Genomic DNA, 26,741 nt, shown 5'->3' with positions numbered 1-26,741 from the left:
CCGCCCCGCACCGAAGTCACTCTGAGCTAGCTACCACGGACGCTCTAGCCTTCCGGTCCGCCACAACCAGCGAGAGGGCATCACGTGACTGCTTCGACGCCCCCGCGCGCTAGCTGAGGAGAAGCGGCCAATGAGAAGGGCGCAGACATGGGCCCCGCCCCTTCGCGGCCGGAGTTGGAATGCGCAGGCGCACAGGTGGGCTGGAGAGGCGGGGCTCCGGCCTCGAAGGTTGCTTGCGTGCTGGCTGGGTCCTGAGCGGCCGACGCGGAGTACAGGTACTGTGCGATCTAGGGGTACGACACTTCACTGGCCACCCTTGAGTTACCCCCTCGTTTGCAATGCATCCCCCTTATGTTGTCCTCCATCCCTTCCGTCGCCCATCGTCAGTACTCTCCTGTGAGCATCACCTTCCTTCTGTCGTCATCAACCTTTTAAATTCGCCTGCGTTCCTCTTAAGCCCTCATTGCCTTTAGGTGTGCAATCGCCCCCTCTTTGAATCGTCATCGCCTCCAGCCTCCCGCCTCTCTCCTCTTTCGCTGCCATTTCTGCTTCGTGAAGCCCTCACTTCTAAATCTTTCTCTTCCCCCACCGCCCCCTTTCCTGTTCCCATCTCTCCCCCGATTTGTTTGTTTGAGACCAGGTCTCGCTCTGAAGTCCCTGCTAAGCCTCAAACTCCCGATCCTCCAGCCTCAGCCTCCAGGGTGCTGAGGCTACAGGTGACCGTGAGCATCTCATCCCTGGCTATGGTCATTGCCCTCTTATGTCCTTCCTTTTTTCCCTGCCCCTCCCCGTGCTGCAACAGTCATGTCAGTGCTTCCTGCACCGTTTTCTCCATCAGAAGATACCCAGCCTTATAGTCATTTTCCTTCCTTCCGTGTGTCCATCATTTATAATCCTTGTGTTGGGCTTCGCCTTCTCCCATCATAACTCCATTCTGGAGCCGTTACCTGAGGTGCACCTAGAATCTCAGCCCTTCCCTAAACATTGAACATCTAATTCAATCCCAACCCCAGATTCCTCGTGTGTAAATTGCACAGGAGGACATCCACGTCAGGGGAGGCGTGTGGCAATTGCGGACACATCTGTGTCCTGGTGTCATGCCTGGTTTGCTGCGACATTTAGACCATTATGGTAATTAGCTGTGCACATCCCCCTCCCCCATCCAATCTCCTCTACTCCCTTTGTCAGCTGACTGCCATTGCTCCCCACCCCCACCCCACTTGCACTTGTCATTCCATTCCCGTGGTGTCATCCCCTCTTCCACAGCAGTCACTCCACCCCCACGATCTTCACGCTACCTTCAGAGTCTTCCTTCTACTCCCCCTCCTGGTCTCCATATTGGAGGGTGCCCAGGGGCCATCACCAACCTTCCTTCATTTCAGTGACAGCCCAGAGATAGCTCTGGGCTTGGAGAAGGGATGGGAAGGCACAGAGGGCTGTGGGACTCCAGAGAGATGCCTGTAGTGGCTTCCCTGGGAGATCAGGGAAGGCTTCCTGGAGGAGGTGGTATATATGCTGAGCGGGATACCAAAGTGTGGAAGGGTTCAAAGGAAGCTGTGCTGCGCAGGAGAAGCCACAGTGATTTAGTGATGAATATGTGGTTTCAGTTCAAGGAACTGAAAGATATTCAATAAGGCTTGGGGTGTTTAAAAAAAAAAACAAAAAGGTGAAAGAGGTTACTGAGGGAAGCTCACTCAAGGCCCTGAAAGCCAATGAGGAGGAACTGGGATTTTTTTTTTTTCAGTCGGTCGTGGGGCTTGAACTCTGGGCCTGGGCACTGTCCCTCAGCTCTTCAGCTCAAGGCGAGCACTCTACCACTTGAACCACAGCGCCACTTCTGGTTTTCCAGTGGTTTATTGGAGATAAGAGTCTCACTGACTTTCCTGCCAGGGTTGGCTTTGAACCTTGATCCTCAGATCTCAGCCTCCTGAGTAGCTAGAATTACAGGCGTGAGCCACTGACGCCCAGCTGAACTGGGATTTTTGTTCTAGGAAAACCGGGGAACTTTGAGCAGGGGAGGAGCCAGTCAAATTTAGGTGAAAGGGAGATCAGAAAGTTAAGTAAAAGCTAGGAATAGGGTGGCCACCCAGGCTGAGACCTGCAGGCAGGTGTCTTTGAAATAGAGACCCAGAGGTGGAAGAGATGTAGGAAATAGAGCGACAACAGGGGTAAGGGGCGTGTGAGGGTCAGGGCCCATGGGACACCCTGGGATCGCCAGGGCTGGACTTCAAAGGGAGGCAGAATGGAGACAGGAATGAAGGGGGAAGGCGGAACTGAAGCTGCCCTGGCAAGTGAGGGTCCATGCAGCCTGTCCAAGTCAGTCTCTTTCCAAGTCAGTCCCTATCGGACATGGTTAGAAGTTTAGATGTTCTGCCTGGCGCTGGTGGCTCAAGCCTATAATCCTAGCTACTCAGGAGGCTGAGATCTGAGGATCACAGTTCAAAGCTAGACCAGGCCAAAAAGTCCCCATGAGACTCTTACTTTCTTTTTTTTTTTTTTTTTGGGGGGGGGGCCAGTTTTGGGGCCTGAACTCTGGGCCTGGGCGCTGCCCCTCAGCTCTTCAGCTCAAGGCGAGCACTCTACCACTTGAGCCACAGCACCACTTCCGGCTTTTTTTCTTATGTGGTGCTGAGGAATCGAACCCAGGGGCTCACGCATGCAAGGCAAGTGCTCTACCACTGAGCCACCTTCCCAGTCCCCCATGAGACTCTTATGTCCAATAAACTACTCAAAGCCAGAAGTGGCACTGTGGCTCAAGTGGTAGAGTGCTAGGCTTGAGCACCAAGAGGCTCAAGGACAGCGCCCAGGCCCTGTCTTCCAGCCCCAGATCCTGCAAAAAGAAAAAGAAGAAGACGAGGAGGAAGAGGAGGAGGAGGAGGAAGAGGAGGTGGTGGTGGAGGAGTTAATAATAATTTAGGTGTTCTGTGGACAGTGGAAACCACAGAAGAGTTCTGAGCTCCTTAATCAGCTGCAACCGGGAGCAACGCAGTAACAGACCAGACCATGCAACTGAGGTTTGGGGTACTAGGGGACCCGTGGTCTTCCACAGGCAACAAATCAAAGGTTCCATTAACCAAAGTTTTTATTGGTCTTGTTCAAGGAAGTAAGGTACTAACTTGTGACAATATTTTGTATACAAGTGGTAAGTGACCTTATTCTGGGAAGGAGAGCTAAACAGTCAACAGTCTACAATTTGCATAAACCTAAGTCTACCCTTAGGTTCCCACACAGTTTAAGGTAAAATCTGAGTTTCCCTTAAGCCAGGACTGATTGAACTTTCCAGGAAAACTCTCAGCATTACGAGAGTACATTGGGAGAAGGCATTCCAAACCCCAATCCTTTTGGGGTCTCACAGCTTGGATTTTTGGGCTTTCACAATAGTCATTCTATGGCTTAGAAGGGGTGGCTTACCTGGCCAAGGTGTGCCCCAAATCCAAGAGGAAGCAGAGCAGGAAGATCAGCCTGAGTTAGTGGCACTGGAGTCACTCAAGTGGCTTGGGGTCACTAGAATGTTCCCAGCTGCCCTGACTACTTAAGTTATATCCTGTCCTGTGCCCCTCATGCTTGGATCTGGGACTGGAGTGAGGGAACCATATTCCTTCTGCAGCTGGGGCCACCATCCTCTGAAGCTGGGATCTAGGAGAGGGTGCACCCTACCTGGAGGGCCAAGCCTCATTATAGAAATCATATATATATAGAATTATATAGAAATCATGTGCATTTAGGGGTCCAGGAGTGCATGCCTATAATCCCAGCTGCTCTGGAAGGAGAATTGCAGTCTGAGGCCATCCAGGCAAAAAGCACAAGACCCAGGGGACCAATAGGAAGATGATTAATATGATGGGTGAATTTGTTCAAAGTTCACTGTGTGCACGTGTAGAAATATCACAATGTACCCCCTTCATATTACAAATGTAGGCTACTTCAAAAATAAAATAAACTATTATATTTTTTAAAAAGCACATACAAACAAGCACAAGACCCTATCTCAAAAATAAGAAAAAGAGCCAGATGCAGGTGGCTCACGCCTGTAATCCTAGCTATACAGGGGGCTGAGATCTGAGGATCATAATTCAAAGCCAACCCAGGCAGCAAAGTCTGTGAGACTCTTATCCCAGTAAACCACCAGAAAACCAGAAGTGGTGCTGTGGCTCAAGTGGTAGAGCACTAGCCTTGAGCTGAAGTGCTGAGCACAGTGCCCCCTGACCCACAAAAAAAGAAAAAGAGGGTGGGCACCAGTGACTAACCTTTGTAATCCTATTTACTCAGGAGGCTGAGATCTGAAGATTGCAGTTCAAAGCCAGCCTGGGCAGGAAAGTCTGTGAGTCTCTTCAGTCAACCCCCAGAAAACTGGAAATGGAGCTGTGGTTCAAAGTGGTAGAGTGCTAGCCTTGGGCAAAAGAACTCAGGGACAACACCTAAGCCCTGGGTTCAAGTCCCAGGAACAACAACAACAAAAGGTTTGAACCAATAGGGCTAGGACATAGCTCAAGAGCTTGAGTGGTGGAGGCCTTGAGTCCTAACCCCAGTATCCCAACATACACAAAAACACACAAGAGGCTAGCCTGGGCTCTACAGTGAAACCCTCACACACATAGACAAATACCTAGGATCTTGAGATGAGGTTAACCTGAATTTTATTAGGCCCTCATACCCAAAGACATGTGTCTGTATAAGGACTAGATGCCACACAGAGGCTGAGACTGGAGTGATATGCCTACAAGCCAAGAACACCTGGAGACACCAAAAGTTGTGTAATGCACACACATATATGTATATGGATATATACAAATATATATAAATATATATACATATTATGTGTATATGTATATTCAAAGCCTGAATAGCAAGATGGTGGCTCAAAAAAGTGAGAGCGGGGCTGGGAAGATGGCTCAGTGGTAGAGCGCTTGCCTTGCATGCGCTCACACCACATAAGAAAAAAGAAAAAAGCCGGAGTGGCGCTGTGGCTCAAGTGGTAGAGCGCTAGCCTTGAGCTGAAGAGCTGAGGGACAGCGCCCAGGCCCAGAGTTCAGGCCCCACGACCGGACCCCCCCCAAAAAAAAGTGAGAGCGATAAAATGAGAGATTCTTCTGTACTTCTTAATTCCCTCTCTAGCTATGGCTTTAAATCCTGCTTTGAGAAATGAGCCTCAAAAAATATTTTGTTTTGATCCTTATCAAAACAGCATCTGCCTTTAAAATACAAATCAAATGCTGTAATCCAGACAGCCAGACAGAAAACATACCATCACTCCCCTTTTCTTTTTATTTTTTATTCTGTTGGTCATGGGGCCAGAATTCTGGGCTTGGATGCTGTCCCTCAGTTCTTCAGCTCAAGGCTAGCGCTCTACCACTTAGCCACAGTACCGCTTCTGACATTTTCTGCTTATGTGGTGCTGAGGAATTGAGCCCAGGGCCTTATGAATGCAAGGCAAGCGCTCTACCACTGAGCCACATTCCCAGCCACCATCACTCCCCTTTTCTTCCCATATCCCTCCACTTTTGCTATGAATTTTGCCCACTTCATCTCTAGATTATTGAACTTTGATCTCCCTTCTGCATTTTATTTATAAGCATTTTCATTAGTACTTTTAAAATTTTTTGTTTATTTTATATTTTTGTTTATGTGGTATCAAGAGATTGAACCCAGGGCCTCATTTATGCTAGGCAAGCACTGTACCACTAAGCCACATTTCCCAGCCTCAGTAGTACTTTTGTGTTATTTTTTTTTTTTTTTTGCCAGTCCTGGGGCTTGAACTCAGGGCCTGGGCACTGGTCCCTGAGCTGCTTTTGCTCAAGCTCTACCACTTGAATCACTGCACCACTTCCTGCTTTTTCTGTGTATGTGGTACAGAGGAATCGAACCCAGGGCTTCATGCATGCTAGGCAAGCACTCTACCATTCAGCCACCTTCCCAGCCCAACTTTTGTGTATTTTTTAACTAGGTGCTGTAAACCCATGGTAAAAAATAATGATAATAAAATTTGTTGGGTTTTTTTTTTTTTTCTTTTAACCTGGAGTAACCTCCCTGTTCTTCCTCATGGTCCAGGAGAGGGTAAACCCCATCTCCCAGTTAACACAGAACTCCACCCCCGGCCAGGTAGGCGGGCCTTATCCGGAGGCTCCGCCCCCTTACCCCGCTGCAGCGGAGCCGGCGCGCATGTATTGCGCAGGCGCCCCGCTGCAGTGGGCGTGTTCAGCGAAGCCACGCCCCTCCTCCTGCCCAGCCTGTTGGGGCAGAAGCTGGGGCCCCGCGGACGCAGACGTAGCAGCAAGCCGCCTGCTGAGTAAGACCCAAGTCTTTCACGGGGAGAGAGGGGAGGGGAAATCGGGAGAATGGGTGGAGGGGGGGGCCCCCGATGGGCCTGAGGCTGGGGTCCTGTGTTGTCAGGTCTGGTGGTTACCTGAAGGTGAGGTCAGAAATGCCACCTGGAAAAAGCTTCCCAGGGCTGGATTGAAAAAAGAAAGAAAAGAAAAGAAAGAAAAGTCAGCCCAGGGCAGAGATCTGGGGTTCCATTGACTCCCTCCAGGGGAATCTTTGTGGGGGGTGAGATCTCTATTGGAGCTCAGATGAGGATGAAGGGCGGCAGCGTGGGCACGGGGGGTGGGGGGGTGGGGGGAGGTGATACACAGTGGTGACAGGCAGAGGCGTGGAACCTTTGGAGGATTTCGAAATCCCTGCTGACCAGACACCATCTAGCTTCCCTCTTTTGGGGGGATGATTTGGCACAGTGCCAAGGGTCTCGTGATCCTGGGCAGTGATAACTGGCCAAGACTAAATCTGCTTTCTGTGTGATATCCCCTTGAAACCCTATTAACACCCCTCTATGGTGCTTGCTTCCCTCCCCCCACCCCAGCTTGGAGACCCTTCCCGTTTGTGCTCTGCGAACCCTTGCACCCCAGCTGTCAGGGAACATGAAGCCTAAACTAATGTATCAGGAGGTAGGTGGATGGGGACTCCGTGGGGAGGGTCCAGGTGAAGTGGAGGGCAGGAGACCCACAGGCCTGCCCTGTCCCCATCCTCCAGCTGAAGGTGCCTGCTGAAGAGTCAGCGATTGAGCTGCACCTGAATGAGATCGAGGCCTGGAAGGCAGCAGAGAAGGTAAACTTAGCCTTGTTAACCCTTGATGTGTCCCAGGATGATTAGGTTGCTGGACTTGGGCAGGTTGATTGCCTCCTCTTCCTCCTCCCGCAGAAAGCCCGCTGGGTCCTGCTGGTCCTTATCTTGGCAGTGGTGGGCTTTGGTGCCCTGATGACTCAGCTGTTCCTTTGGGAATATGGAGACTTGCATCTCTTTGGGCCCAACCAGCGCCCAGCCCCATGCTATGACCCCTGCGAGTAAGTAGGAGGAGGGGAGGGGGAGGGAAGAGGGGGGGATGAGAGGAAGGAGGGGGAAGGGGCCCTGACAAACCAGGTACACTTAAACCCACCCAGCCACACCCAGTATGGAGGGGAAGTTGGTAATGCAGATGTCCGAGCACATATACGCCCACCCCCTTCTCCCCACGCATACCGTTTCCATGGCAGCCACAGCGTCATCTTCTATGCAGGTCTGGGAACAAATAGACACGCATACGCATGGCATTTTCTTTTCTCTTTTTTTCTTTTGGCACTGTCCCTGAGCTGTGTGTGTGTGCATGCACGCGCGTGTGCACTTGAATGCACGCACACACAGGCACACTCGAGGATAGCACACTACCACATGAGCCACACCTCCACTTCTAGCTTTTTTTTTTTGTCAGTGGAGGGGCTTGAACTCAGGGCCTGAGTGCTGTCCCTGAGGTCTTTTTGCTCAAGGCTAGAGCTCTGCCAGTTTGAACCACAGTACCACTTGCAGTTTTCTGGTGGTTCATTGGAGGTAAAAGTCTCACAGACAACCAGGTGCCAGTGGCTCAGGCCTATCATTGTAGCTACTCAGGAGGCTGAATAGGATTGAGGGTCCAAGACAGCCCAGGCAGAAATATCCCTGAGACTCTTATCTCTAAATAATCACAAAAGAAGCTACAAGTGGAGCTGTGGATCAAGTGGTAGAGCACTAGCCTTGAGCAAAAGAAGCTCAGAAAGCTGGGCACCAGTGGCTCATACCTGTCAGCCACTCAAGAGGCTGAGATCTGAGAATTGCAATTTTAAGCCAGCCTGGGCCAAAAAATCCCATGAGGTTCTTATCTCTAATAAACTACTCAATAAAGCCAGAAGTGGTGCTGTGGCTCAAGTAATAGAGCATTAGCCTTGAGCACAAAGAGGCCCAGGAACAGTGCCCAGGCCCTGAGTTCAAGTCCCAGGGCTGTCGTGCACGCGCGCGCGCGCACACACACACACACACACACACACACACACACACACACACCTTCCCCATCACCTCTAGACACATGGAGACCCACAAGAGTCCTGAGTAAATGTACAAATACTTACAACCTCCTAGCCCTTTATTTCCTGTCCCCTGTGGCTGATGGTGTCCCTTTATCTCTCCCTCCTACCCCACCTCCCAGAGCAGTGCTGGTAGAGAGCATTCCAGAGGGCCTGGACTTCCCCAATACCACCACCAGTAACCCCTCCACTAGCCAGGCCTGGCTGGGTCTGCTTGCTGGGGCCCACAGCAGCCTGGACATCGCCTCCTTCTATTGGACCCTCACCAACAATGACACCCACACACAGGAGCCCTCTGCCCAGCAGGTACCCATCATCAGCCTGGACCCTAGGGAGCATCGAGGGGGGGGAGGGAGTGGCAGTGGGGAAAGGTGAAGTTTTCCTACACACACACACACACACCCTGGAGACAGGCAGACCTGTCTCCCAGATGTTCAGAAGCAGCTGTCTGGACTGGGGTGTTTTTCACTATCGTCTGGAGGCCTCTGAATGCCAGACGGTAGGTTTGCTTACAAGGGGAATTAGACTGGCAGATGTCATTTGCTACAAAGTGACCCTGACTCTATCCCACAAAGACATGGGAGAGAAGACAAGTGATCACTCACTCCCAGCTTTGAGCGAGGCTGCCAGCCTTCCAGCCTTATACAGCACTGCAACTTCAGTGCCTTTGGGCCAAAATGCATGGCTGCCCTGCAAGGCTCATGTTAGGATAGACGAGCCAAATCCATGCCCGACACAGAATCATCCCTTTGTAAGGTTTTGCTGTTAAGATATTGCTATTCAGCTGGGTGTGATGGTGCTGCCTGTAATCCCAGCATGTGGGAGACTGGGATAAGAGGATGGAGTTTGGACTATACAGTGACACTTCACCTCAACAACAAAAGCCAGGCGCCAGTGGCTCATGCCTGTAATCCCAGCTACTCAAGAGGCTAAGATCTGAGGATTGAGGTTCAAAGCCAGCCCAGGGGCTGGGAAGGTAGCCTGGTGGTAGAGTGCTTGCCTTGCATGCATGAGGCCCTGGGTTCGATTCCTGAGCACCACATAAGCAGAAAAAGCTGGAAGTGATGCTGTGGCTCAAGTGGTAGAGCATTCGCCTTGAGCTGAAGAGCTGAGGGACAGAGCCCAGGCCCAGAGTTCAGTTCCGTCCCACTATCAGCAAAAAACAAAAACAAAAAAACACAAAGCCAGCCCAGGCAGGAAAGTCCGTGAGACTCTTATTTCCAGTAAACCACTCAAAACTGGAAGTGGTGTTGTGGCTCAAGTGGTAGAGTGCTAGCTTTGAGCTGAAGAGCTGAGGGACAGCGCCCAGGCCCAGAGTTCAAGGCCCACAACCGACCACAAGAAAAAAGTCTAACAAGGACTTTTCTGCCCAGGCTGGCTTCGAACTGTGATCCTCAGATCTTAGCCTCTTGAGTAGCTAGGATTACAGGCTCCTGGACATCTCAAAGTCAAATCCAACCCTACTGGGGTAACTCAAGACTGGGGGTAGGTTGGCATACTGGCTGGCCCAGCCCCAGAGAATCTGCTTCTTTCCTGCAGGGTGAGGAGGTCTTCCGGCAGCTCCAGGCCCTGGCACCTCGGGGTGTGAAGGTCCGTGTCGCGGTGAGCAGGCCCAATGGGCCTCAGCTACCGGCGGACCTTCAAGCCCTGCTGCAGAGTGGTAAGCTGGGAATGGTTGGGGTGGCAGGCCTGGGCCCCCCCTCACAAGCCAGCCCCCTGATTGTGGTCACTGTTGGCTTCAGGTGCCCAGGTCCGCATGGTGGACATGCAGAAGCTGACCCATGGCGTCCTACACACCAAGTTCTGGGTGGTGGACCAGACCCATTTCTACCTGGGCAGTGCCAACATGGACTGGCGGTCCCTGACCCAGGTCAGCCCTCACCCTGCCCAGCTTTCCTCCCAGGCCTGAACACCCTCAGTGCATCTCTCTATTGTCCCTACTCCCCACCTTCAGCTCCAGCCCCGGGCTTCCTCTAATTCCTCATGAAAGCCACCCCTGAGATACAAGGTATTGAAAACCCTGCCCATCCAGGTGGCCTTCGTTATACATTTCCTGTGCATCTGTTTCTAAACCCTGCTCTACCCTGGGGGATGCTGGGCACATTGCCAATATCTTGACCTTGCAGTTCAGTTTGGAAGCCGGGACCAGCACCAGTGGCACTCAGAGGCCTCAGGGTTTGGGGTAGATGGAGAGGGGCAGGTGGAGGGGCAAGGATGTGATAAGACACAGGCAGAGCATCTGGGACAGGATAGATAGATAGAATGGTGGTGGAGGCTGAAGGGTCAGAGCCTTGGAGTGATGCATAATCTGAGCAGTCCAGGGAGGCTTCCTGGAGGAGGAAACACATTGGCCTATGCCAAAGATGGAACAGGAGTTGGGGTAGAAGCAAGAGTTTATGTGAACCTTCAGGAGAGCTGGAATGTGAGTCAAGTTCATGCCTGTGAACTTGAGAAGAAGATCTAGAATATTATCCATGCAGGGTAAAGATGTGGAAGAGACCAAAGGACAGAGAAGAGGAGGAGCAGGCAGAGGGGATCTTCCTTGCTCTCTTGTCTTCCTGTCCCCTGGCTGTCCCCAGGCTCAGTACCGCCCCTGTCCCACAGGTCAAGGAGTTGGGTGTGGTCATGTACAACTGCAGCTGTCTGGCTCAAGACTTGACCAAAATCTTTGAGGCCTACTGGTTCCTGGGCCAGGCAGGCAGCTCCATTCCATCCACCTGGCCCCAGTCCTATGACACACACTACAATCAAGAGACACCAATGGAGATCTGCCTCAATGGCACCCCAGCTCTGGCCTATCTGGCGGTAAGTCTGGGAGAAGCAGGCCACGGTCATGACCTCCATCATGGCCCTGCCTAGTGATGGCATTCTGCTTGGTCAGGGGCCTGGGCTGGGGTTCAGTCTCCATTGGCCTCTGTTTTGTTGTTGTTCTTTTTGCCTAGGCACTGTCCCTGAGCTTTTTCACTCAAGGTTAACGTTCCACCACTTTGAGCCACAGCTCCAGTGGCTCATGGGAGATAAGGGTCTCATGGACTTTCCTGCCCAGCCAGCTTTGAACCACAATCCTCAGCTCACAGCCTCCTGAGTAGCTAGGATTAGAGGCCTGAGCCACTATTGGCTGGCTGGCCTCTGTTTTATCTGGCAAATAGGTACCACGTTTTTCCAACCTCTGGGTATAGTACACACCAAACCTTTGCTATTGTCTGGTGCAGTCACCAAGAGGTGGCTCTTTCCATTTAAATTAATGAAAATTAGGACTAGGAAGCATGGCTCAACAAGTAGAACAACTTGGGGTTGGGAAGGTGGCTCAGTGGTAGAGCGCTTGCCTTGCATGCCTGAGGCCCTGGGTTCGATTCCTCAGCACCACATAAGCAAAAAGAAAAAAAAAAAAGCCAGAAGTGGCGCTGTGGCTCAAGTGGTACAGCACTAGCCTTGAGCTGAAGAGCTGAGGGGCATCGCCCAGGCTCAGAGTTCAGGCCCACAACCGGACCCAAAACAAAACAAAAGAAGTAGAATAACTTGCTCAGAGCATGCAAGGCTGAGTTCAATCCCCAGTACAACTGAAAGGGGAAAAAAAATCTATTAATTAAAATTAAATATGGTGACAATCTGCATGTGACAAGTGGCTGCTATATTGGGGAGTGCAGAGAAAACCTTTTTATTCCAGAAAGTTCTATCAGGCAGTACTGACTACTTTTGGGGGTCTGGGGGTGGGGAGGGGGGTTGGTAGTGGGGCTTGAACTCTAGGCCTGAACGCTGTCCCTCAGCTCTTCACTTTAAGGCTAGTGCTCTACCACTTGAGCTACAGCACCACTTCCAGTTTTCTGGTGGTTAATTGGAGATAAGAATCTCATGGCCGGGCGCTGGTGGCTCACGCCTGTAATCCTAGCTACTCAGGAGGCTGAGATCTGAGGATCGCGGTTCAAAGCCAGCCCGGGCAGGAGAGACCGTGAGACTCCTATCTCCAATAAACCACCAGAAAACCGGAAGTGGTGCTGTAGCTCAAGTGGTAGAGTGCTGGCCTTGAGCTGAAGAGCTGAGGGACAGCGCCCAGGCCCAGAGTTCAAGCCCCATGACCGACCAAAAAAAAAAAAGCATCTCATGGACTTTCCTGCCCCGGGCTGGCTTCGAACTTCAATCCTTAGGTCTAAGCCTCCTGAGTAGCTAGGATTATAGGCATGAGCCACTGGTGCCCAGCTACTTCTTTTTTTTTTTTTTTTTTGAGACTGGGTTTTGATATATAACCCAAGCTGGCTAATGTCCTCCTGCATCAGCCTCCCAAGTTTTGGGATTACAGGCATATACTACCATACCTGCTTCCTTAGCTTATTTGCTCCAGGTTGACATTCTACCACTTGAGCCATAGCTCTACTTCCAGCTTTTTGCTGGTTATTGGAGTTAAGAGTCTCACATATTTTCCTGCCCAGGCTGGAATAGAACCATGACCCTCAGATCTCAACCTCCTGAATAGCTAGGATTACAGGCATGAGCCACCTGTACCCAGCACAGTTTGCATTTTTAACTAGTTTCCAAGCAATATTGATGCTGAATGAGGAACCACTCAAAGCATAAATTCTGGAACCAGGCAGTCTGGGTGCAAATCTTGGCTTCATCCATCAGCTGTGTGACCGTAGGCAAGTCTCTGAGCCTATTTTTGACATAGTTTATTGTCCCCTCACCTTCAGAGGTGAGGAACTCAATAAGACCCAGAAGGCCTGGTTCATGGGGAGCTGGCCATACACAGGGGTCACTATGATCATGCCTCTTGTTTTGTTTTTGATCTGAGATCAGGACTCGGAACTCGGTACCTGATGTTTTCGCTCATTGGCTAGCAGACTACCAACTGAGCCACGCCTTCAACCCCCAACCATGCCTCTGCGGGACATTTTCTGTGATTCTCTTCTCACCCCCAGAGTGCACCCCCACCCCTGTGTCCAAGTAGCCGCACCCCAGACCTGAAGGCCCTCCTCAACGTGGTGGACAGTGCACGGAGCTTCATCTACATCGCAGTCATGAACTACCTGCCCACCATGGAATTCTCCCACCCTCGCAGGTGCAGCTGGGCGTGGACAGGGCTGGGATGGGGAGCCCCTGCGTGGGGAGAGGGAATGAAGGAGCTCAGAGAGCAGACAAGAGCATAGATGCAGACAGGGAGACGGAAGTGGCAGACACACCACCGGATGTCCGAGGCGGGGACTGGATGGGGTGAGGGAAACAAAAGGAACGGGGCAACTAGAGGCCTGAACCAGGGGTGTGAAATGTGGGGTTTGGGGCAGCTGCAATCATGGTCTGGAAGGGGTGTGGTGATACATTCCTGTAATCCCAGCACTCAAGAGGCTGAGATGGGGGGTTCTGGGCAGTTTGAGCTACATAGCAAGATTCTGTCTCAAAAACAAAAAAGTCAAGGACGTACAGCTCAGGGGAAGGGTGCTTACCTAGCATTTGCAAGGCCCTCGGTTCCAAGAGAGGGAGAGAGAAAGAGGGGGAGAGGGAACAGGGAAAGAGGGAGCAAGGGAGACGGAGAGGGAGAATATGGAAGTATCTAAGCACAAGCTGAGATTGGAAATGGATGTAGGAAGTAGCTAAGAATACTAAGGTTGGCCAGATGCTGATAGATCACGCCTGTAATCCTAGCTACTCAGGAGGCTGAGATCTGAGGATCAAGGTTCAAAGGCCAGGAATGAAGAAAGGACACCCATGAGATGGATCTCCAGTTAACCACCAAAAAGCCGGAAGTAGAACTGTGGCTCAAGTACTAGCCTTGAGCAAAAAAGTTCAGGGACAGCACCCAGTGCCTAAGTTCAAGCTCTAGGACTGGTGTGTGTGTGTGTGCTGGTGTGTGTGTGTACACGTGCGCGCGCGCCACACACACACACACACACACACACACACAGAGGAGAGATACATATAATCTCAAAACTCAGGAGACCAAGGCAGGAGCATTTTGAGTTTGAGGACAGCCTGAGCTACAGAGAGAGAGAGACCCTATCTCACACAAAACAAAGGGATGAGGGCTGGGAAGGTGGCTCAGTGGTAGAGCGCTTGCCTTGCATGCATGAGGCCCTGGGTTCGATTCCTCAGCACCACATAAGCAAAAAGAAAAGAGCCGGAAGTGGCGCTGTGGCTCAAGTGGTAGAGCGCTAGCCTTGAGCTGAAGAGCTGAGGGACAGCGCCCAGGCCCAGAGTTCAGGCCCCACAACCGGACCCAAAAAAACAAACAAACAAAACAAAGGGATGATTGGGCTGGGGAGGGGGTATTGGAGGAGGCTGTGTGGGGATAAGTAGACAAGATGATGGGGGACAAGGCTTTGGGGGTCTGGAACGGGGATGAGGGCTCAAAGAAGACAGGAACGGGCTGGGAGCCAGCCGTGAGTACAGTAGATATTTAGGGGTGCTCTTGGAAGCCAACACAAGGGCTTGGCTTGGATCCCCAGAGCTGAGGGTGCAGGCTGTAGGTAAGGCTGCCCTCCTCATCTCCGTCCCCAGGTTCTGGCCTACCATCGACGATGGGCTGCGCCGGGCAGCCTATGAGCGAGGAGTCAAGATTCGCTTGCTCATCAGCTGCTGGGGACACTCAGAGCCGTCCATGCGGTCCTTCCTGCTCTCCCTGGCTGCCCTGAGGGACAACCACACCCACTCTGACATCCAGGTGGTAAGTTCTACCAGACTAGCTTTGGCCATTGAGAGGCACTAAGTAAAGACACCAGCAGAGGGTCGGGGATTGATGAGAGACAGGGGCAGAGGGTTGGAACAAGATGGTGACCCAGGGGCTGGGAAGGTGGCTCAGTGGTAGAGTGCTTGCCTTGCATGCCTGAGGCCCTGGGTTCGATTCCTCAGCACCACATAAGCAGGAAAAAAAAGCCGGAAGTGGCGCTGTGGCTCAAGTGGTAGAGTGCTAGCCTTGAGCTGAAGAGCTGAGGGACAGCGCCCAGGCCCAGAGTTCAGGCCCCATGACTGGACCCAAAAAAAAAAAAATGGTGACCCAGGCCAGGTGCTGTGGCTCACGCCTGTCATCCTAGCTACTCAGGAGGCTGAGATCTGAGTACTGCAGCTCTAAGCCAGCTGGGACAGGAAAGTCCGTGAGGCTCTTACCTCCAGTGAACCACTATAAAACCAGAAGTGGCACTGTGGCTCAAAGTGGTAGAGTGCTAGTCTTGAGCAAAAAAGCTCAGAGACAGTGCCCAGGTCCTGAGTTCAAGCCCAACAATTGACAAAAAATTTTTTTAAACAAAGAGACACAGGCAGAGGATGGAGGACAGGTGCAGCAGTTGGGGACCACTTGCTTACCACCCTCCAATCCTGAGGCTTTGAGTGGTTCATTGGAGATAAGAGTCTCACGGGGACTTTTCTCCCTGGGCTGACTTTGAACCATGATCCTCAGATCTCAGCCTCCTGTGTAGCTAGGAGTACAGGTGTGAGCCACCAGTGCCCAGCTTTCTTGGGACTTTTCTGACCCCCCTCCACCCACACCTGAACCTCACTTTCCTTGCTTTCCTCTTCCCTTCCCTCCCCTCTGTTCTTCTCCCTGGCAGAAACTCTTCGTGGTCCCTGCAGATGAGGCCCAGGCCCGCATCCCTTATGCCCGTGTGAACCACAACAAATACATGGTGACCGAACGTGCGGCCTACATCGGTGAGTGTTGGAGCATCATGGCTAGGTGTGGGGGAGTGGTTTGGAAGGAAGGAGTGTGCAGGTGCCAGGGCCTGGACACCCCACGGAACCGGTAACTCTTTACCCCACATCCAAAGGAACCTCCAACTGGTCAGGCAGCTACTTCACAGACACGGCAGGAACCTCCCTGCTTGTGACCCAGAATGGGCATGGCGGCCTGCGAAGCCAGCTGGAGGCCATCTTCCTGAGGGACTGGGACTCCCCCTACAGCCACGACCTGGACACCTCAGCCGACAGCGTGGGCAATGCCTGCCGCCTGCTCTGAGACCTGGTCCAATGGACAAGCCAAGACCTTCAAGCTCCCCCCAACCCCTGCCACCCCACTCCACAGTCCCAGAGACCCAGACTCTGGGTTCCGGTCCCCCTCTCCATATCCCTGCTTTCTATCTACCCCACGTTGTGGCTCCACAGGCTCTCCCCTGAGTTTCCCCCTCTACCTCTACCCTCCACCAGCCTAATGCAGTGGCCCCTGGGGCCTAGCAGGGCTGAGGGAGGGAACCCCCAAAGAAGTGGGGGTGCATGCTGGGCCCAGACCCCTAGGCTATCCCTCCTTTCTAGGGCAAAGAGGGCCCAAGATTATAATAAGTAAATAATTGTCTGTACCACCTGTGTCTGACCGACTACTGTCAGATGGGGGTGTCAGGGCTAAGGGACAGCCGGTGTGGGTCTCTGGGTGTGTGTGTGACAATATGCTAAGCCCTTGACAGGGGACACCTGTGTGTTTTGGTGTGTCCTGAGCCCCCAGTGGACAATGCACATGAGCTGGCACAGGCTGAGCATGCATGGAGCCAGCATGGGCTGGCACGTGCTACACACAGGGAGCAGGCACCTAGATCCAGCATGACCTGAACCATCATCACCCTTGTCCCCAGGGGGAACCAGCGTGCCTAAACACCACAGCGTGCACCAAAGGCAAGATCTAAGCCTGAGGACTTTTCTGCGCCGAAACCCAGAGAATGTTCTGGAGGCAGATTCCTAAGTGCCAATCCAGAGACAAGGAAGTGCTAGAACAGTTCTTTATTGAAATAGGCAGAGACAGCAGAGCCGGGAGCGAGCTCGGGGCCAGTAGCGCGCATCCATCTTCCTGCCTTCCTGGCCGAGGGGGCCATGGGCCAGACCCTGAGAGGCCTCCAGTGTTTGGGGAGGGAGGGGTGCAGGCATGCACTTGGGGGGGAGGGAAGGGAAAGGGAGGATTCTGGATAATTATCTTTTGTGTAAGAATAATTTGTAGGCTCTGGGGATGGCTCTGTAGAGCAGTTCAGGTTGAGGAAGAATGCCAGCCCAGCTAGCGCGGTCCCGGTCATGGGCAAAGCTGGGTGACACCATCAGTGGTGCCCGCCGACGTGCTGCAGGAAAGTGGTAGCGCGGGGTGGACCGTGAGGATGCGGGTGGGGGTGCCGGGGTGGGAGCCCCTGAGCCCGCGATCCCCGCACGCTCTCCAGGGTCCACTCTGGCTCACTCAGCCACTCGCCAGGACAGCTGCTGGGCTCAAAGAGCTCAGGCCCAGACCTCTGCAAGGGGAGAAGGGGGAGGGGAGGTGTCAGCAACAAGTGTGGGTGACCTCTGACCTCAGAGATGGAGTATAGTCCTCTGTAAGGACAATTCTATCAGTGCCCAGCAACTTTCTTGCGTCTCTTTTTTTTTTTGGCGGTGGCGGGGTTTGAACTCTGGGCCTGGGCGCTGTCCTTCAGCTCTTCAGCTCAAGGCGAGCGCTCTACCACTTGAGCCACAGCGCCACTTCCGGTTTTCTGGTGGTTTATTGGAGATAAGAGTCCCACAGACTTTCCTGCCCAGGCTGGCTTTGAACCTTGATCCTCAGATCTCAGCCTCCTGAGTAGCTAGGGTTTGTAGGTGTGAGCCACCGGTACCCGGCTCCTTTCTTATTTCTGAACTCATATCCAGGTGTGAGCCATCTAGGCCTAGCTTTGTTTTGCTATAGAGACAGGATGTGGCTAGGTTTGCCTGTACTGTCCTTAATCTCAAAATCCTCCTACCTCTGCCTGAGTGGCTTGGATGACAGGTGTATTCTCCCGCACATGTCAGTTCTTCCAGATATATTACTAGGTCCTGAGTTTTAGTTACAGTCTGAAGGTGGGTTAGAATGGCCTAGCCTTTTTATTTTTTTATTTTTTTGTCAGTCGTGGGGCTTGAATTCTGGGCCTGGTCGCTGTCCCTGAGCACTGCAGCTCAAGGCTTGTGCTCTACCACTTGAACCACAGCAAAAATGGCCAAGCCTTTGTCCTGTCTTAGGAGTATCAGTGTGAACGCAAGACGCCATTATCTATCACCTAGCAGGATAGGTTAGCATTCTGCTGAATCTTACATCCCAGATGTGGGTTAGTGTGGAGTAAGTCTTGCCATATTCAAAGATAAATTAATATGTTGCAGATAAAACAGAGGAGCCCAGTGCTGGTGGCTCATGCCTGTCATCCTAGCTACTCAGGAGGCTGAGATCTGAGGATCACGGTTCAAAGCCAGCCCAGGCAGGAAAGTCCGTGAGACTCTGATCTCAAATAAACCACCAGAAAATTGGAAGTGGAGCTGTGGCTTCAAGGGGTAGAGCATAGCTTTGAGCCCTGAAACTCAGGGATAGCACCCTGAGTTCAAGCCCTAGGACTGCTCCCCCCCTTCAAAAAAAAAAACAAACAGCTGGAGGAAACCCCTCCCCATCCACCTGCCCATGTGGCTTACCTCAGCATCCATCGTCATGTCCTTGATACTGGGCCCGTCCCCGTCCCTCTGCGGGATGGTGGGCAGCTCTACGGAAGCCCCTCGGCCTTCTCCTTCTTCCCAGCCATTGCCCCGGCAGGGCCCGTCGTCCTCGGGGGAGGCCTGGCTCAACCGGATCAGATTGCTGAAGTTGGAGTTGGACTTGGAGCCCATGGGTGGCTTCCGGACCTTATGGCGACCGGTCAGACGGCTGCCATAGAAGGCCAGAATGGGCTCCGGACCTGAGTCAGGGACCCTGCGGCCAGCGGTGGCTGCTTTGAGTGGAGTGAGCATGTCAGAGACCGTGTCAGCCCGGGCCTCGCTCCACAGACCTTGCCCTGCCTCCTGGAGGCTCAGGTCATCCAGCTGATCGATGGCTCTTTGCATGCCTGGTGCCTTCTCATCCCAGAAGAAGGGCCCGGTACCCATGCCCACGGCTTCCTCTTCCTCGGCCAGCCGGTAATAAGGGGCCCCATCTTCAGCGGTGGCCACCATGGCCGGGGGGGCCTTGCCCTCCACCTGCAGGGACAGGCGGCAGCTGCGCAGGGACAGCTGGTAGTAGCGCGTGGTCTCGTGGGCGCTGCGCAGCTGCTGCATGGAAACGAAGGGGTGGCGCAGGGCGGCGCTGGGGCTGATGCGCTCGTGGGATTCCCACGTGAGCATGCGCTTGATGAGCTCCACCATGCTCCTGAGGTCGGCCAGCTCGGCCACCGCTTCACGGTCCTGAAAGCTCAGCCGGCTGGCCCCGCCGCCGTTCACCGTCTCCATCTGATCTAGAGACTTGAGCATGTACTTGCGACGCTCTAAGGGGCGAACCTGGTGACACAGGGGCGAGGGAAGGCGGGGTGAAGGGAGACACTGCACTGACCAGTGTCCAGTGTCCAGGCCTCGCATGCCAGACTTTCCCTATGGGGGCCCCTTGACATCCAGTTCTGTCTGTGATTAGACCTAGGGCTCTCTTGCTGCTAGGAAGTTCTAACCTAATCACTCATACCCTGTGTTTTGTTTGTTTGTTGTTTGTTTTTGTTTTTTGGCGGGGAGGGGTACTTTTTTTGTTTATCTTATTTCCTTTTTTCTTTTTCTTTGAGTCAGTCCTAAGGGCTTGAATTCACAACCTGGGCACTCAGCTTTTTCACTCAAGGCTAGCTCTCTACCATTGGAGCCACAGCTCTCCTTCCAGATTTTTAGTGATTCTTTGCTGCTTGAACTGATTTCCAACCACAATCCTCAGATATTAAACTTTTTTTTTTTTTTTTGTGGGTCGTGGGGCCTGAACTCCAAGCCTGGGCGCTGTCCCTCAGCTCTTCAGCTCAAGGCGAGCGCTCTACCACTTGAGCCACAGCACCACTTCCAGCTTTTTCTGCTTCTATGGTGCTGAGGAATCAAACCCAGGGCCTCATGCATGCAAGGCAACCACTCTACCACTGAGCCACCTTCCCAGCCCAGATCACAGCCTCTTGAGTAGCTACGATTACAAGCATGAGCCACAGGCACCTGGCAGGTTTTGTTTTTTCTTTTTTTTTTGGGGGGGGGGAGGCGTGTTTTAAACTCAGGATCCCATGTTTGCTAGGCAGATGTACTAAGGTATACTATCACTTGAGTATGCTTCCAGCCTCTTTTGCTTTCTCTATTATTATTTTTTTTTTTGCCAGTCCTTGGGCTTGAACTCAGGGTCTGGGGGCTGTCCCTTAATCTGTTTGTGTTCAAGGCTAAGACTGTACCACTTGAGCCACAGTATCACTTCTGGCTCTTTCTTTCTTTCTTTCTTTCTTTCTTTCTTTCTTTCTTTCTTTCTTTCTTTCTTTCTTTCTTTCTTTCTTTCTTTGTTGGTCATGGGGCTTGAACTCTGGGCCTGGGCGCTGTCCCTCAGCTCTTCAGCCAAATCAGCTCAAGGCTAGCACTCTACCACTTGAGCCATAGCGCCACTTCTGGCTCTTTCTGCTTATGTGGTGCTGAGGAATTGAACCCAGGCCCTCATGCATGCAAGGCAAGCACTCTACCACTGAGCCACCTTCCCAGCCCACTTCTGGCTTTTTCTTTTTTTTTCTTCTTTTTTTTTTTTTGGTCAGCCGTGGGGCTTGAACTCTGGGCCTGGGCGCTATCCCTCAGCTCTATCAGCTCAAGGCGAGCACTCTACCACTTGAGCTACAGCGCCACTTCCGGTTTTCTGGTGGTTTATTGGAGATAGGAGTCTCACGGTCTCTCCTGCCTGGGCTGGCTTTGAACTGTGATCCTCAGATCTCAGCCTCCTGAGTAGCTAGGATTACAGGCGTGAGCCACCAGCGCCCGGCCACTTCTGGCTTTTTCTGAGTGATACATTGAAGATAAGAGTCTCTCTCAGACTTTTCTGCCCAGTCTGGCTTCAAACTGTGATCCTCAGATGTTTGCCTCCTGAGTAGTTAGGATGACAGGTGTGAGCCACCAGCACCCTGCTGCTTTATTTTTATTGTTTGTTTGTTTTTTTGGGTCCGGTCATGGGGCCTCAACTCTGGGCCTGGGCGCTGTCCCTCAGCTCTTCAGCTCAAGGCTAGTACTCTACCACTTGAGCCACAGTGCCACTTCTGGCTTTTTTCTTTTTGCTTATGTAGTGCTGAGGAATTGAACCCAGGGCCTCAGGCATGCAAGGCAAGCGCTCTACCACTGAGCCACCTTCCCAGCCCCGTGCTTTATTTTTAAAGTAGGGTCTCAGTCTTTTCCCTTACCTCCCCCACTCTTCCCCAGAGCTGCCTTCAGATTCTACAATTCTCCCATCTCTGCCTCTCATGTAGCTGAGATTATAGGCATGAGCCACAGCACCCAGTGAATTTAGACTCTTCTTGGAGCAGTCTACTGGATGACTGTCCCCCCACACACACCCATGCCCCTTGCTTGCCTCCCTACCTTGGTCTCCGCCAGGTAATCAGCTGACGACTTGAGCTGCCAGGGGTTGGTGGGATCTGGGTGGGGATTGCGCTTGAAGAAATGGTGGACCTTGCGGGCAGCGTGCAGCAGGTGTGGCTTGGGCAGGCCCTGGGTCTCACAGATATAACGCACTTGGTCGTACTCATTGTTGCCCGGGTAGAGGGGCCAGCCTAGATGCAGCTCAGCCATGACGCAGCCCAGTGACCACACGTCCACCTTCTCACAGAAGGGCAGGCCCAGCAGAATCTCGGGGGCCCTGTAGAAGCGAGACTGGATGTAGGGTTCCTTCACGTAGCGCACCTCGCTGAAAATGCTGGCGGAGCCGAAGTCAATCACCTGTGGGAGAGCAGGGTGGGAGAGAAAAGGTCCTCTTGGGTGGGTGCAGTGCTGGGGATAGCCTGCTCTCTCTTCTTAGGGGGTCCTTCTACATCTGCCATTTGCCTCTGGCTGGCTGGCTGCCTGTGACCTTCACTTCCGGTTTTATTTTTATGTTCTAGGACTAAGGCTTGTGCTCAGGGCCCGGGTGCTGTCCCTGAGCTTTTTCACTCAAGGCTGGTGCTCTACCACTTGAGCCACCACTTCCACTTCCAGCTTTTTGGGTGTGGTTCATCGGAGATCAGAATCTTGGGGACTTTTCTTTCTTACCCAGGTTGGCTTCAAAGCTCCCAGGCCTACCCAGAACTCACCATGTTTAGACCCTGTCTCATTACCTCTGTCCTCTTGCTCATTTCCTGCCTCCCACCACACAGCCATAGACGGCACGTGCATCCCAGCCTGTCCATGTCCTTCCTCTGTTCAGCGTCCAAGCCAAAGCCCTAACCCTATCACATCTTGATCTTATTCACTTTGTTTCATGCTGCAACCCCATAGACGTCCTCAGTGCTTCTTTATACATCAATTCAGCAGCATGTGCTCCTACCTCAGGGTCTTTGCACTGGCTCTTATCTGGACAGATGTCCAGTATCTTCTCCAGATGCCTCCATGGCTCCCTTTCTCCCTTCATCAGGACATCCTTCAAATATCACCTACTTGCAGAGGTCTTTCCAATTACATCACCTAAATTGCCAGTCATGACCATCTGCCACCCCTAACCAAGATTCCACAATCTCCTCTTCTCTCCTCATTCACAAACCACATTTTACCCCTTACCTTGATCACTCAGTCTCCCCAATACAGTGTCAGCCTCATAAGGGTCAGAGGTGCTGAATGGAGAATGGTATAGAATAGGGAGTCCTCAAGTCTGGGATGGAGGGGAGCTCAGCAGCAGGATGGGGAAACCAGGAGCTGGTGGCTCACACCTTTCATCCTCACTACTCAGGAAGCTGAGATCTGAGGATAGTGGTTTGAAGCCAGCCCAGGCAGGAAAGTTGGAGACACTCATGTCCACTGAAGCACCAAAAAAGTCACAAGTGGAGCTGGAGCTCAAGTGATAGAGCACCAACCTTGAGTGAAAAAGCTCAGGGACAGCGCCCAGGCCTGAGTTTAAGCCTCAGGATGGTGCACGTGCACACACACACACACACACACACACACACGCCAGAAATGGTAAAGTGCTAACATACTACCACTCTACTGAAGTGGTAGAAGGCTAACCTTGAGTTAAAAAAAAAAAAAAGCATCAGCACACATAAAAAGAGAGAGAGCTAGGGCTGGGAAGGTGGCTCAGTGGTAGAGCGCTTGCCTTGCATGCCTAAGGCCTTGGGTTCGATTCCTCAGCATCACATAAGCAAAAAGAAAAAAGCCAGAAGTAGTGCTGTGGCTCAAGTGGTAGAGCACTAGCCTTGAGCTGAAGAGCTGAGAGACAGCGCCCAGGTCCAGAGTACAGGCCCCACGACCAGACGCCGCCCCCCCCCCCAAAAAAAGAGAGAGTTAGGTGCTGGTAGCTCATGCCTGCAATCCTAGCTACTCAGGAGGCTGAGATCTGAGAATCAAGGTTCAAAGCTAGCCTGGGCAGGAAAGTCCATGAGACTCTTATCTACTGTTAACCACCAGAAAACCAGAAGTGGCACTGTGCTCAAAGTGGTAGAGCGCTCACCTTGAGCTGAAGAGCTCAGGGACAGTGCCCAAGCCTAGAGTTCAAGCCCCATGACAGAAAGAAAGAAGAGAGAGAGAGAGAGAGAGAGAGAGAGAGAGGGAGAGAGAGAGAGAGAGAGGAAGAGAGAAAGGAAGGAAGGAAGGAAGGAAGGAAGGAAGGAAGGAAGGAAGGAAGGAAGGAAGGAAGGAAGGAAGGAAGGAAGGAAGGGGAAATGGAGGAATTGGGAGCCAGCAGTGAGAAGAGACACAAAGGGGAGGGGAGGAGGAAATTCAGGGCTGAGAGTAGGCCAAGCAAGACATGAATGTTGAGTCTCCGCTGTTGGGCAAAGCTGTCACCCAAGGTGTGCCCACTCACCTTGACCCTGAAGGGGCATCGGGTCTGGTCCACCAGCATGATGTTCTCCGGCTTGAGGTCAGCATGGATGATGGCCAGTTCCTTGAGCCGGGCGAGGGCTCGGAGCACCTGTAGGGTGACGGTACGGATATGGCGGGCAGGAAGAGGTGCAAAGTTGTTCTCCTTCTGGAACTCAAAGAGGTTTTGTTCGAGCAGTTCAAAGACCAGGTAGAACTTGAGGGCATCGTGGAAGAACTCCAGAAATCTGATGACGTGGGCCTCTTCGGGATCCAGGCCCCGCATGCATCGAAGCAGCTTCAACTCGTTCTTGATGATGCGGCTGCGGTAGGCATCATTCTTCAAGATCTTGATGGCCACCATCTCGCCCGTACTCCGCCGCCAGCCCTTGGCCACCTCCCCAAATGTCCCCTTGCCCAGCACCTCGATCATATCATAACAGTCAGTCTCCGACTGGATGGTGGCCATGATGCCACCAATCACCACCCTGCTCTGTCCCGGGAACCACAGGCTCTGCTGTCTGCTTTGAGCCAGCACAAGCTGCCGACCCCTCAAGACCCCCAGGGGGGGAAAGAGAACTGAATTCGTGCCTGTCTTTAGCAGGTTGGCCCTCCTGCCTCCCCAGTACCCCTCAACCCCCTTGGCCACAAGGCAAGTCGGTCAGGGGCTGCACCCCTCCCCCAAAGCCCTCCCGGCTTGGGACGAGGGGCCCCAGGCCACCCCGAATGGGTTCCAGCGTTGCTCAGTGGCTCTGGTTCTGTTGTTGGAGACCTGAGCCCCAGGCTGGAATGGGGGGATGGGGTGCCAGGTCGGGTCCCCTCCCCCACCCACTGGTGGAACCCTGGAATCTGGCGTGGGACCTTTACACATGGATGCAGACCAACTGACAGGCCGGAGTGAGAAAAGGCAAACATTTTGAGTTAGGGGTGTGTGTGTGTTTGTGTGTGTGTGTGTGTGAGTGTGTGTGTGTGTTTCCAGCGAATCCATGCCAGAGCGGATGGCTGCCAGGGCATGGCCCTGAATACTTGGTTTTAGGTGCCCTAGGGAGCCACACAGGGTCTTTGAGGGAGAGAGGGCAAAGTTAAGGCCTGAGCGTCACAAAGTATTTTTCTATGTGCTAAGAGTAACTGGAAAGGGCCAAACCCAGCAGTAAGCTAGGGCAGCACTCAGGTGACCCAGGGTGCAGATAAAACACAGAAGGTGGTAGATCAGTCATTTTGGTAAGTTCAGGAAGACAACCCAGGGGCCGACAGACTGAAAGTGGGGGGCTGTATCGGACCAGGTCCAGGGCAGTCTCTGGAGACATGGACAAGAAGTGTAGGGGAGAAGATGATGAGGTCAGATTAGGTCAGATTAAACACTTAAACACTGATTGAGTAGCAATCATATGGAAGAGAAAATCCAGGCACAAATGACAGCCAGGAAATGACATGCCTGTAATCACAACAGAGGGGAAGGAAGATCAAAGTGCAAAGCCAGCCTGGACCAAGTTAGCAGATCCTGCCTCAAAAAGAAAAACTGGGCGCTGTCATGCTAGTTACTCTGGAGCCTGAGATCTGAGGATCACAGTTCGAAGCCGGCCAAGGCTGGGAGGAAGGAGCCAGTGCCCCTGTGACGAGATGAGCAGGTGTGAGAATAAAAGGGGCCAAAGTCGGGTGTGGAGGGGCAATACTTAGGAATAAGCAGGTAGGCGATGGAGGCCTAGAACCTAAATAGGGAGGGGCAGCGGGACAAATGGCTCATGGCTCAAGAACAGGTGGACAGGTAGATACTCCAGGACCTTGGGACCTCATCCTAAGAGACAGTCTAGTGTGTAGAGTGGAGGCTCGAATCTGTGATTGCCAAGAGGGAATGGGTAGGACTTCCTGGATAGGGCTGAGGTGAACAGAGCCATGAAACAAGCCTGATGAGGAAAAGATAGGTGTCATGGGGTGGGGGGCGCCTAAGGCAGAGGGGTCCACAGCTACACTCTGCTGGGGGACTCGCCAGAGTCCTCTGCAAAGGCTTCTGGGAAGCCAGGTGCTGGTGGCTCACACCTGATACCCTAGAGCTTAGATCTCAGGAGACTGAGGTCTAAGGGTCACAGTTCAAAGCCAGGACGAGGTGGAAAAGTTTGTGACGCTTTTTTTCTTTTTGTCAGTTTTGGAGCTTTCACTCAGGGCCTGGGAGCTAGTGCTCTACCACTTTGAGCCACAGCCCCACTTCCAGTTTCCTGGTGATTCATTGGACATAAGTATCATGCATGGACTTTCCTGCTGGACTGGCTTTGAACCTTGATCCTCAGATCTCAGCCTTCTGAGTAGCTAGGATGACAGGTGCAAGCCACCAGGGCTGGGCTTCTGTGAGGCTCTTATCCCCAATGAACCACCAGGGAACTGGAAGTAGTGCTGTAGCTCAAAGTGGTAGAGTGCTAACCTTGAGCAAAAGAGTTCAGAGACAGCACTCAGGCCCTGAGTTCAAATCCTAGTAACACCCCCTCCACACACACACACACACACACACAACCCTCTAAAGAGCTAGGATGGGCCACTTGTCACCAGGGCCTACCCAACACTACTTTACTGTTTCTCAGACCCTGGGTGGCCTGTTTCTCCTCCCCAGAAGCTGTGAACCTCCTTTTGGGGGGCTCCTTTCTCTGCACCCACCCACATACCCAGACCTATACAGAAAACTGCACGCACAGTGACGTGGGGATTATTTTATTCACA

The 26,741-nt window shown here is 52.6% G+C and overlaps 2 protein-coding genes across 3 annotated transcripts; one reads left to right on the top strand and one right to left on the bottom strand.

The window, feature by feature from the left end:
• Positions 1-180: 180 nt before the first annotated feature.
• On the top strand, positions 181-16,639 carry Pld3 (phospholipase D family member 3). Of its 2 annotated transcripts, XM_042668107.1 has the most exons (13): positions 219-275; positions 6,100-6,286; positions 6,857-6,941; positions 7,027-7,101; positions 7,195-7,337; positions 8,489-8,672; positions 9,906-10,026; positions 10,109-10,236; positions 10,971-11,171; positions 13,280-13,419; positions 14,853-15,018; positions 15,899-15,998; positions 16,115-16,639. In XM_042668107.1, the coding sequence occupies exons 3-13, from the start codon at positions 6,915-6,917 to the stop codon at positions 16,300-16,302; spliced, it is 1,473 nt and encodes a 490-aa protein (XP_042524041.1). In that variant the 5' UTR covers positions 219-275; positions 6,100-6,286; positions 6,857-6,914; the 3' UTR covers positions 16,303-16,639. The 2 variants fall into 2 exon arrangements, with proteins under 2 accessions (XP_042524039.1, XP_042524041.1); XM_042668105.1 differs by lacking the exon at positions 6,100-6,286 and having other exon boundaries at positions 181-275.
• Positions 16,640-17,116: 477 nt separating this feature from the next.
• Hipk4 (homeodomain interacting protein kinase 4) lies at positions 17,117-24,501 on the bottom strand. The gene is made up of 4 exons (XM_042668205.1): positions 24,037-24,501; positions 21,627-21,983; positions 18,729-19,562; positions 17,117-17,548 (listed from the first exon to the last, which is right to left on the bottom strand). The coding sequence occupies exons 1-4, from the start codon at positions 24,499-24,501 to the stop codon at positions 17,363-17,365; spliced, it is 1,842 nt and encodes a 613-aa protein (XP_042524139.1). The 3' UTR covers positions 17,117-17,362.
• Positions 24,502-26,741: the final 2,240 nt, after the last annotated feature.

The sequence above is a fragment of the Dipodomys spectabilis genome, unplaced genomic scaffold (assembly GCF_019054845.1).
Source record: "Dipodomys spectabilis isolate Male_0828 unplaced genomic scaffold, ASM1905484v1 ptg000422l, whole genome shotgun sequence".
NCBI classification, from domain to species: domain Eukaryota; kingdom Metazoa; phylum Chordata; class Mammalia; order Rodentia; family Heteromyidae; genus Dipodomys; species Dipodomys spectabilis.
This window is presented reverse-complemented; position numbering and strand designations above follow the sequence as displayed.